This window comes from Euleptes europaea, chromosome 4 (genome assembly GCF_029931775.1).
Source record: "Euleptes europaea isolate rEulEur1 chromosome 4, rEulEur1.hap1, whole genome shotgun sequence".
NCBI lineage: Eukaryota > Metazoa > Chordata > Lepidosauria > Squamata > Sphaerodactylidae > Euleptes > Euleptes europaea.
This window is the reverse complement of record NC_079315.1, coordinates 109,224,089-109,236,350: the sequence shown is the minus strand read 5'-3', so window position 1 is coordinate 109,236,350 and position 12,262 is coordinate 109,224,089. Positions and strand designations below refer to the sequence as shown.

The 12,262-nt window shown below is 44.2% G+C and overlaps 1 protein-coding gene across 1 annotated transcript in view; it reads left to right on the top strand.

Annotated features, from left to right (window-relative positions):
- WDR7 (WD repeat domain 7) overlaps positions 1 to 12,262 on the top strand; it is a 241,548-nt gene that overhangs the window by 128,320 nt on the left and 100,966 nt on the right. Inside the window, exon 20 of the mRNA XM_056848181.1 lies at positions 2,302 to 2,523. Within this exon, the coding sequence (XP_056704159.1) occupies positions 2,302 to 2,523 (222 nt within the window). The remainder of the gene's footprint in view (positions 1 to 2,301; positions 2,524 to 12,262) is intronic.

Below are 12,262 nucleotides of genomic sequence, written 5' to 3'. Positions count from 1 at the left end.
TATAAAACAATCTTGGATCAGGAGTTTGCGCCAATTCATCTTGATCTCAGATGTCACACCGGGCTCTCCGTCTGAGCACCTGGGCTAGAGGCAGCCATAGTGAAAATGGATGGAGGCGCGATCATTCATTTGTCAGCGGAGGAGCCCGGCCGCGGTTAGCAATTCCCTTCTGCAGAGGTCAGCTGACAGAACAATCAGTGCGGCTGCAGAATGGAGCTTTCCTTTGAACTATTGTTGTGGAGCGTGCTTCTTCGGGGTGGGGGGGGGCGGAGGAAGGGCGGCGTGGTGGCTTCCTCCCAGATCATTGTGTTGTGAGCGAAGCGGATTTAAAAAAATGGATCTATTTAGGCCGAGGTCCCCCTTTCGGTTTGTGTTGCCTTTAATAGCGGCGATTATATATCCCAATTATAGACGTTTAAAACGGTTACGTATCACTTAGCATAGAGAGCGTTTTCATCTTTCTCCCGTAGAAGGTGACTATTGATTTTTTTTTTCTCCTGTAGTTCCTTTCCTTCTCATTGTTAAAGATTCCACACACCCTTTGGGTGTAAAACTATCAGAGCCGGAGCCGGACTGGGAATCGGTTTTCTTAACAGGGATTCTTATGCTCATTTAAAAAAGAAGAAGAAGAAGAAATTTCATTTGCTGCCGTTTGGGCGTACAGTACTGTACAGAAGATCTTTTATTAATTCACACTTCGTTAATCTTCAGACCTAGTAATTCTCCCAGAGTACCGAGTGGCCTCCTGTGACTTCTCACAAAAGAGATTTAACATCACACTGTAGCAGGGAAGGGTGAATTTTTAAAATTAATTTAGCTGGAATATATGAAAGTGTCTTTCCTCGCACGTTCAAAAAAATTATAAATAAATCTCACACGCAGTTGTCAAAATAACAAAGGTAATATTAAGAAGCTTTGAGGAGTTTATGTTGAATTGTCACAAATGCTGTACACCGTGAGTCTGCACACCTGTGTTTGAATAGGTAGCCATTTTCTTCTGTTGTTTCAAGGCAGGTTTGTATTCCTTTGTGCATAGGAAAGAGAAAACTTCAGCTAGGTTTCCCAACCTCCAGGTGGTGCCTGGAGATATCCTGCTGTTACAACTACAGCCAATAGAGATCAGTTCACCTGGAGAAAATGGCCGCTTTGGCAATTGGACTCTATGGCATTGAAGTCCCTCCCCTCTCCAAACCCCCCCTCCTCAGGCTCCTCCCCCAAAATCTCCAGGTATTTCTCAACCTGGAGCTGGCAACCCTGTCAGTTACTTACATTCCTACCCCCCCCACCCTGCCCTTGCTTTGGAGTACCTGAGAAATAATTCTACTACAGCCTGAATTTGTAGTAACACCCAGAAACCACTCACAGTGTGGCATAAATGTTGGGAAACCAAGGGATCATTTGTCCCAACTCTGGACTACAAAGCCACTATGCCTTTGGAAGTAAAACAGTGTGTGTGAGGAATCTTCCAATTCTCTTTTAAATACAGTGTTGGTTTTTCAACGTTAATGATCAGCTGTTTGAGAAGTTTTTTTTATGGATACTTATTCATTTCAATGTCCCTTGACCCCACTACAAGGCTATGAGGCTTAGATAGGGCTTGAGAAGACAGTGACTGGTGCAGGATCACCCAGTAAGCTTTATGATGGAATGGGGATTTGAATTTGGATCTCCATGGTCTAGTCCAACACTAGGAGAACCAGCGTGGTGTAGTGGTTAAGAGCAGTGGTTTGGAGTGGTGGAGTCTGATCTGGAGAACCAGGTTTGATTCCCCACTCCTCCACATGAGTGGTGGAGGCTAATCTGGTGAACTGGATTGGTTTCCCCACTCCTCCAAATGAAGCCAGCTGGGTGACCTTGGGCTAGTCACACTCTCTCAGCCCCACCTATCTCACAGGGTGTCTGTTGTTGGGAGGGGAAGGGAAGGTGATTGTAATCCGGATTGATTCTCCCTTAAGTGGTAGAGAAAGTCGGCATATAAAAACCAACTCTTCTTCTAGGAGCTGTTGAAGCATGGATTCTTCCTGTGCTACACAGTCCCATGGGAAGAATCCACACTCTGGCTCCTTGTTGGCTTTGTTCCAAGGGTAATGCTGGAACGGAAAGGAACCACATCATGTTCTTCTCCCATGTGGCCAGAGGCTTTTGATGTTGATGGCCAGTGCAGGAGCAAGTGGTATTACGGTGACCCTCCACGTTTCTAAAGACAAAATTGGGGAGAGTCTGAACTTTGCCCAGTGAAAGGATCCCCCAAAGTGATAGTCGATCCTCCTCCTAATCAATTCTCTTTGTGTTGCATTGCAGGTTCTCTTTCCGGATTTCCACAAATGAAAAAAATATCTATGTCTTACGAAGAGAGGCGCAAGCAAGCCACTGCGATTGTTCTGCTAGGAGTAATCGGAGCAGAGTTTGGAGCAGAAATCGAACCTCCGAAGTTGTTGACCAGACCGCGCAGTTCTAGCCAGATTCCCGAGGGCTTTGGCTCAACGAGTGGTGGATCCAACTATTCTTTGGCGAGGCATACTTGTAAGTTTCCTCCATCCCCTCTGAGTGAGGTTTCCTGCATTGAGTGAGGTTCCTCTGTCCCCTCTGAGTTTCCTCCGTCCCCTCCAAGTGAGGTTCCTCTGTCCCCTCTGAGTGAGCTGGTCTGCTAACATTTACCTCTAGAAACCCATAGAGCATGTCTTGAGCCAGTGTGGTGTAGTGGTTAAGAGCAGCGAACTCTGATCTGGAGAACTGGGTTTGATTCCCCACTCCTCCACATGAGCGGCGGGGCTAATCTGGTGAACTGGATTTGTTTCCCCACTCCTACACATGAAGCCAACTGCGTTAACTTGGGCTAGTCACAGCTCTCTTAGAGCTCTCTTAGCCCCACCTACCTCACAGATTATATCTGTTGTGGGGAAGGGAAAGGGAAGGTGTTTGTAAGCCAGTTTGATTCTCCCATAAGTGGTAGAGAAAGTTGGCATATAAAAACCAACTCCTCCTCTTCTCCTTCTTCTTCTTTGAATTTCAGTGTACAAATACCGGAAAATACTCCTGCTTATGATATCACGTAAATTAAGCCTGTGATGTCCTTGAATTCTTGGAAATATGTTTCACATTGTGCTAATTTATAAGTTTTTACACATATTTGTACATGTATGCAGAGTATCATAAAAATGTTCAAGAGCTGTCGTCCGTCGAGCATCAGGTTGGACCAAAAGGCAGGATCTGTTTACAGATTTGTCTCAGAAATGCATTCTCATGCTTAAGTGGGGTAGGAGGGGAAGAAATTTCCATTCAGGGTTTGTGGAAGGCAGAAAAAAAGATTCACAGTAACGTTTGAAGGTGCGCTGTCGAGTATAACCAAGATTAAATTGCAAGAAAGGCAGTGTATTTAAATGTGTGTGTGTGTGTGTGTGTGTGGTTACAAGTCTCGGTCACCTCCAGGTGCATCCGGGGAAAGCTTCTTGGACAGGGTGTGTAGTGTACATACTATTCAAGCAACAGAGGCAGGGAATGTAGTCTGTTCTCCACCCACAGTTCTCTAGCCGTTTTGACCTATGAGCAAATTTCTTTCCAGCTCAATATGTTATTTACTCAGACCTGGGGCGTGCCACTATTCAAATCAAATTTGAAGAAAGAAAATTATGTTAGGGACAACTCTGCATCACACAACACGTCTCTCACAGAAATTCCCAGTGCCTAGAGAGACGACTGAAATAGCTGAACAAAATCTTGTATAAGAGGAAGAAACTCCTTTCCCTAACCGAAAAACAAAACAAAATACCCACTAGCAGCCTTATCTGAATATAACATCCGAAGCTACTTTGTGTGAACTAACCCTGATCTACCTGGAACCGCATTTGAAGAAGACGAAGAAAAAGAGGTGGTGTTTATATGCCAACTTTCTCTACCACTTAAGGAAGAATCAAACTGGTTTACAATCCCCTTCCCTTCCCCTCCCCAAAACAGACACCCTGTGAGGTAGGTGAGTCTGAGAGAGCTGTGACTAGCCCAAGGTCACCCAGCTGGCTGCATGTGTAGGAGTGGGGAAACAAATCCGGTTCACCATATTAGCCTCTGCCGCTCATGTGGAGGAGCGGGGAATCAAACCCAGTTCTCCAGTTCAGAGTCCAACGCTCCAAATCACCGCTCTTGACTACACCATGCTGGCTCTCCAGCTCTTTAGTCTTGTAATTGTTCCGAGGAGACAACTCCACAATTTCATACTGCTCTAGATTTTTTCATTTGATTCCATTCTAAATTACTGACTAACTTATAGCCGTCAGCTCTTCTACCAACACTTTGTTTTTACCGCTCTGATGTCTGTAGAGCGTTATCATGTCCTTGCTACAGCTATTGCTCCTGTTCAATATAGCCCTTGGACACTTTTTCCTAGTGGAAAGAACTAGATCAAGAGTCGTGAAACAGAGTTCTCATTAGCCCGTCTCAAACACTAATGGCAGTTGAATACGATCTGTGAAACGCAAGAAAATTATTTCCCGCAATTATTGGTAAAGTTATTAATTTTTAGTTCTTTCTCCAGTTTATGAATTTTGCAGCTAATTACTTGAATGGTTTCACAATCCATTGGCCTTGGCTAAATTCCCAAAGATTACGATAAAACTCTTCCGTAGCACAAAATCAAATAAGACTGAGTGCTCTTTGGCTTGTGTACTGTTTCCATATTTTTTTTTTTAAATGTGGTGCTTAATTCATGATCCGGACATCAGTTAGATGAATTTATAAAGTCAATCTGAAAATCCATATCTCTTCTCATCTGTCACATTCACACATGCTAAAGTGAACTTCAGACTTAAATCGTAAAGAAAACGTTTCAAGCTGAGCTCAGTGCCTGGACATGTTCTGGAACCAACTAGCCATGTGCGTGTAAAGCGCCGTCAAGTCACAGCCGACATCTGGCAACGCAGTAGGGTTTTCAAGGCAAGAGACTTACCGAGTTGGTTTGGCATTGCCGTCCTCTGCCTAACGACCCTGGTATTCCTTGGTGGTCCTCCATCCAAGTACTAATCAGAGCTGACCCTGCTTAACCTCTGAGATCTGACGAGATGTGGCTAGCCTGGGCAAACTCTGTCATTAGCCTGTTGGTAAACTGCAGTACTGCAGTCCAAGCTCTGCTCATGACCTGAGTTCAATCCCGACAGAAGTTGGTTTCAGGTAGCCGGCTCAGGGTTGACTCAGCCTTCCATCCTTCCGCTCATGTGGAGGAATGGGGAGTCAAACCCAGTTCTCCAGATCAGAGTCCACCACTCCAAACCACCGCTCTTAACCACTACACCACGCTGGCTCCCTGAGAGAATGCATATGTGTTTGTCTCCCATGCTTGGGGCGGCGGGGGGTTGAATAACACATATACATTCTTTATACTTTGTAATTTTTGAGCAAAACCATGTTTATTCTCGTTGGAATATCGGAAGATGAATGTTTATGAAGATAAATGTCGGAAGATGGGCTAGCCACAGCTCTCTTAGAGCTCTCTCAGCCCCACCTACCTCACAGGGTGTCTCTTGTGGGGAGGGGGGAAGGGAAGGTGATTGTAAGCTGGTTTGATTCTTTCTTAAGTGGGAGAGAAAGTCAGCATATAAAAGCCAACTCTTCTTCTCCCCCCCCCCCCCGCCCCAACAAAGTGCCCCTAAGCATGTTCCCTATGCTGGGGGGAAACGAACACATATACATTCTTTATACTTTGTAATTTTTGAGCAAAACCATGTTTATTCTCCTTGTTGGAATATCGGAAGATGAATGTTTAAGAATAAGGTCATGTGTAGCCTTTCATTGTTATCATCTCCGCTGTAGAAAAGGGCTGAGGGGGTTTGCCGTAGACATTTGTGTGTATCTGTGCATTTTCACTTTTCAAAACCTCAAGCTTTTTTGCGAGGGCAGGTCTATAATCAAAGCTAAATAGTCTGTTTTGCTGGGGTATGCACTGTCAGCTAGGTCCTTCCTTACAATGGAAAGGCACAAAGAACATCTTGACAGAGAGGGGTTACTTATCATTAATTGTAGTTCTCTGAGAGACTTGAGTGTTGCCTCTCTGTAATCACATTTGTTGACCCCTTTGCCTTTCCCCTCGAGTGCTGCTCTCTCGTAAGGAAGAGCATAGGCTCCTCTCAAACTCAACTGCAAATGTATGGTACCACAGGTCCCTTTGGGATTGAAAATATTGGCTGCCCTTTATCTCAAGTGAACTATGGATAATGCTTGCAGAAGACCACGGGCATTCCCTAAAACAGATTTTGGCATGCAAACGACAAATATCCGAATGCTCATTCTTACCCTTGAATGCTGTCAAGTACTCTGAAGCGAAATTGTCCTTCATTCAGAATTGTTCCTTTAACAGGCAATGGGGAATCAGGTCCTAGTTAGTAGACAACTAAATAAAAGCAGATTCAGATGACCATTTCACCCATTTGTTGAGCAGCTCTACGCGTACAACCATGGTATGTGTAACTTTATTATAAGATAAGTCTCCCATGAGCAATAGGCTCGATGTCTACCATCCTTCTTTCACCAATGTCAAATATCTGACTTGTGCAAAGAAGAAAAGAATGCATGACCCACTTCTGTGTAAATCCCAATATTTGGAATGTCCTCGATGCTCACAATCTGGATCGTCTTGCTTTTTCTGGCAACTCGACAAAACAGGACAATGTACCTTTTGTGCATTCACACACTAGTCAATATATCGAACTGAACAGTGAGTAGATTTCTAAGCCTGTACAGCTAAAGATTTTTCCCCCCATGTGTGAGAATTAGTTGGCGTTGCACTTCAGGCGATTCACTCTCTTTCGTATCGTTAATAGTTGGTTGTTCATATCCACATTAGTTATGTTTGGGTCTTTCTTGCTCCATCCAAACAAAATGGGTGTGCTTCACCTTCATTCCTCCTCTGCAGCTGTTATTAAGTATAGCCGTAGGCCTCATTAAAGGAGTGCAGACTGCTTCTGCAGGTACTGCAAGAACTTCCTCGAGCTTTCCCAGCCTGGTTGTTGTGTGAGCCTTGCTTGAAGCAGTTGGCCACATTATACTCCTTGATATTTGCTCGAGAAATCTGGTTTTGCAATTGTCTTGCAAAAATGTTTTGGAACTGGGGCGGTGTTAAGTGTGCAAATAAGGGCAGTACAGACTCCACAGTCACCCAAGTTGTATCCTATTTAATGCAAACGCTTCAGATTAGATTCAGCTAGATACCAACCCAACAATGACTACTGAAGTCAATGCTTGTTGAGAGGGGAGATGCACAGCTCTGAAAATAACCCTAGTTTTGTGAATCCTCTCTTCCTTCAGAGAACTAATCTGTACTGAGGTGGTACAGCTGTGCCTGAATTGAATCCACCTTTTTTCCCTGTAAAGTCACAACTGACTTTTGGTAACCCCGAAGGGTTTTTGAGACAAGAGACCTTCAGAGGGCAGTTGCCATTGCTTGCCTACATGCCATGCCCCCTGGTATTCCTTGAAGGTCTCCCATCCAAATACTTGCCAGGGTCAAGGCTGAGTGTGTGTGACTGGGACAAGGTCACCCAGCCAGTTTCCTAACAGAGTGGGGATTCAAACCTAGGTTTCCCAGACCCTAGTCTACCTACAGTAGTACAAATGAACAGGCCAAGGGCAAGAGTTCTGATGTAGCCTTTTGCCTAACCTGAGGACTTTTGTGCAGAGCATTCTTTTATGTGGAGGAGCACATGTAAGCACCCCACCTCCAGTCTGAAGTGCTACAGCCAAGATTCAGGCATTATCACAACTGGAACTAGACCACCGTAGCAGGGGATGTATATGTCTGCCAGGCCATCAGAATACTTGGTCGTTTATGCATGGGATTTTTGCCTGAGGTTCATTGCTTGCTGGACCCACACTTTCCTGTTGGGAGCCTACGCACCAGCAGTCTCCAAGCTCAAATCAAGAAGCATTGGAGTCCCCCTCCCCTTGAAATGCTGCTTCGTAATTGGCTGTAGTGAGAGAAAAGTTCCCCCCTGAAACCCATTGCCGCATTAAAAAACATGTTGAGCATTTTAAGAACAAAAACAGAGCTATTTGAAAAGAAGGGAGGGACAAATCCAAGCCTTGTTTTTAAAAGCCTTCTACTCAGAAAGAACTGCAAGGGAACAAGAAGTATTTGAATCCCCGCCCCTTGAAATGCTGCTTTGTAACTGGCTGTTTGCATGCTGTGAGAGAAACCAAGTTTCTGTGTCCCGCGCTTTGCCTTATGCATAGGGATTTCAAGCGGGCTGAGCTCAGGGGAGAGGGAAGAATCGGGTTTATAGAGGGACAGAAAGTCTCAGGATTTGTAAGGGCTGGCATTGTGGTCATCTCTAATAGAGGGAAAACTCATGCATAACTCCAAGAAACAGCTGAGACAGACGGGGGGGGGGGTGAATGTGAGTGAGAGTACCCATGCATAAACAACTCTACTTCAACGTTTTCCCACCGGCTCTGACCAGGAGCATTTTGAGATCACCAAAAGAAGGTGGGTCTTGTGGCAATAAATCTTTGTTTACCTGCACTGATATATGGCGTTTCCAGCATGCACAAAGCATGTTTTGTCCGCATAGGCAAGAACAAATGGGCAGTGTTACTGTATCCAAAACTGAATCCACCGTGAAAAGGGAGTGAATTTTCTTGCTTTTAATTACCAAAAATGTGTATGGACAGAATGTACATACATGAGTTGTGTAATTGTGACTTTTACTTAAAACTACAACCACTAATCTCCTCTCCCAATTACTAACACACACACCCCTGCACCATATTTGACTGTTCTGTTTGATCTTGGTGATCTTGTACTATTTCAGTTTGAAACAGCCATACTGTTCATGTTCTTTGGTTGGATGGCCCCGTAATTTGTCAGAATATGCACAGGAACCAAATGAAAGACTCCCCAAGCTCTTTAAAGAGACAGCAGTGGATAAGTGTAATAAATATAAGAAATACAATCTATATTAAATCCAGTAGGTCCCACAAGCTTTTTATGACAAAGTTTTAAGAACCTTTGGTCTAAAGTTGAGGCCATCAGCCCTAAAAGGTGATGTAATTTATAATAACAATTAGGAAGCAGCTTGTTTCAGTAAGCAAACATCTCATTGATTTGGTATTGTAGCATATAAAACTCTATCAAACAATTACCTTCTGTTGTGTTTAATGCCAATTAATTGTGATATTTCTGCCCTGTAAGGAAGGATGTGATTCTTTAGGAATTCACACAGTGACCTTGCCTGACATCTCGCATTAATCTCTGTTGACCTTACAAATGGTTCATGAGATATTTAATTATAAAATGCCACGTAAAGAATTTCTCATTACAGATTCACCACATCACACCTAAACGGCCGCTAATGCTATGTTTATAAAGTTAATGGGCTGATAAATCTGAATGACTCCTCCGTCCTGAATATGAAAATACTCAGCTCAGTCATTTATGCAGTGTGTTTTTCAAACCGTGCGCCATCAATATAGCTATTAATGATAAGCATTTTTGCTCTCCAGCTCAGTCAATGTCATGTCCAAATATATATATATATATATATATTCAGGCACTGTGAATGTGGAGGCACTGTGAATGTTGAGCTATTTTTTCTTCCAGAAAAGGTATTTATTTATTCACATTTCTCACCTGTCTCAATCACTCTGGCTCAACATACACTGTGGTATATATATATATATAAACTTGACTACATTGAAAATTTAACTGACAAAAACTTAACAAAAGAGCTATCAGTTCTTATAAGCAATAGTAAAGGGTGTCTGCAGTCAGTTCCCAACCCACTTGTTCTTATCCATTTCCAAATCTTAGCCAGATGTTTCAGCAGACATTGAGATGATGACAAGAGACCAAGTCAGTTGGAAAGAAGGTTTTGGTACTGATATCATCATACTGAGGGGTGCTGGACTCAGCCCTGTGAAAATTGAACAGGGCAGACTGGAATGGCAAGGGGGACTGTGCCAGAAGGGTTCCTTCTGATGGCTGCTTCTTGTGGGGACAGGTGGGCAAGAGATATGGGAAACGTATGGTGTGATGATGCCATGTCTTGAGAGTTCTATAACAATGCAATGTGGACAAGAGAATGAATGTGGAAAGTATGTGGTGGAAAGTGCCATCAAGTCGTAGGGGACTCATGGTGACCTAGAGGGGTTTGCAAGGCAACAGGTGAACAGGGGTGGTTTGCCATTGCCTGCCTCTGCATATCAACCCTGGACTTCCTTGGTGGTCTCCCATCCAAGGACTAACTAGGGCCGACTCTGCTTAGCTTCTCAGATCTGCCAAGATCAGGTTAGCCTGGGTCATCACATGAAGCTGCCTTGGTCCGTCAAAGTCAGTATTGTCTACTCAGACTGGCAGTGGCTCTCCGGGGTCTCAGGCTGAGGACTTTCACGTCACCTACTTGCCTGGTACCTTTAACTGGAGATGCCAGGGACTGAACCTGGGACCTTCTGCATGCTGAGCAGATGCTCTACCACTGAGCCACGGCCCCTCCCCCCATCCTGGTCAAGGTGAATTTTATATAGGGCTGGCCTTTTCGACAAAACCCCATGTTTGTCATCCCATCTAGTTTCACCGGTAGTGTCGCTTATGAAGCGAATTACACAAGATTGTGTGGGGTACACCAAAAGGCTTCGCAGCTCCAGGAGCTCAAAGCATTACCTGCCACCTGCAAAATGATTCCACTGCCATTCCGTAAGGTTTGATGGCAGCCTTTTCTGAAGTCACCGAAGATGAGTTCCTCCCGCAGCATTAAGTTTGGAACTCTTTGGTAGTTTGCCTCTATGGACGAGTTAAAATGTGAACTTAAAATGCGACATTTTAATGTGGGTGGTGCCTTTTGCTTCCGTGAGGTCAATGGAAGAACTTGTGTTGGATTGAATGTAGCTGGGCTGGGCTTTTTCTTTTCTGCCTATAACATGAAATACAAAAGGTTGCTTAACTTACTTACATTATTTATAATCTACCTTTCTCACCAAGATTCAAAGCACATTACAAAATGTTAAGTTAATGTGATCAATGGGATGTGACTTGGGATTGCCTCAGTCTGAACAAAGCTTAAGTATTAAATGTGATATGTTAAGCTAGCAGTAAGTGGCATTAAAAAGGTAAAGGTCCCCTGTGCAAGCACTGGGTCATTCCTGACCCATGGGGTGACGTCACATCCCGACGTTTCCAAGGCAGACTTTGTTTGCGGGGTTGTTTGCCAGTGTCTTCCCCAGTCATCTTCCCTTTACCTCCAGCAAGCTGGGTACTCATTTCACCGACCTCGGAAGGATGGAAGGCTGCGTCAACCTTGAGCTGGCTACCTGAAACCGACTTCCGTCGGGATCGAACTCAGGTCGTGAGCAGACTGCAGTACTGCAGTGCTGCAGCTTAACACTCTGCACCACGGGGCTCCTCTATGGCATTACATAACTAGAAATACAATGCACTGAGAACAAGCTAATGCATGCAGCAAAAGATAACCCAGACCATACAAAGTAATAAAGTCCACAGTTCTCTGTGTTGAAACATCTCTTGAACGATTTGGTTACGATCTCGCCCTATTACCTTTATAAAAAATGTTCTCCTGAACTATGGTTTTACATAGTTTGTGGAATGCTAGAAGTGTGGAAGCCTTCCTGATCTCTTCAGGCAAGACATTCCACAAGATTAGGGCTGCTACAAAGAACACACGTGTACAAGCTGTGGTTGATCTTGCCCATTTGCAGGATGGTACCTGCAGATATGAGGGTCCAAGGCCATGAAATACTTTATGTGATGGCCCAGTACCTTCAGTTGAACCCGGTAGCTAATAGGAAGCCAATGGAGTGACTGTAAAATGCGTGTAATATGCATACTCTTCCTAGCTCCTGATAATGACCAAGCTGAGGCATTCTGTACCAACTGGAGTCTCCGAGTTGACTTCGCGGAGAGACCTATGTAGAGTCTAATGTAGAGTCTAATTCACTCTACATAGGTCTCTCCGCGAAGTCAACTCGGAGACTCCAGTTGGCACAGAATGTGGAGTCCAGTCTGGATGTTACCATGGCATAAATCCAGGTGGCCAGATCGGTCGCGTCAAGGCAGGAGGACATCTGGGTGAAACTAACTTGAAAGCATTTTTCCTGGTGAAATAATATGAACAATCATCAGAGTTGCTCTTTTGCATGGGAAAAAAATGGATGTGATAGTCATAGTTTCAAGGGCTATCAAGCTTTTCAGTAATGATACTTATCTTTTTAGTAGCCTTTGCAAAGTTAATTTTAGCAATTGGAACTGCAGATCAGAACCGGGGTCACT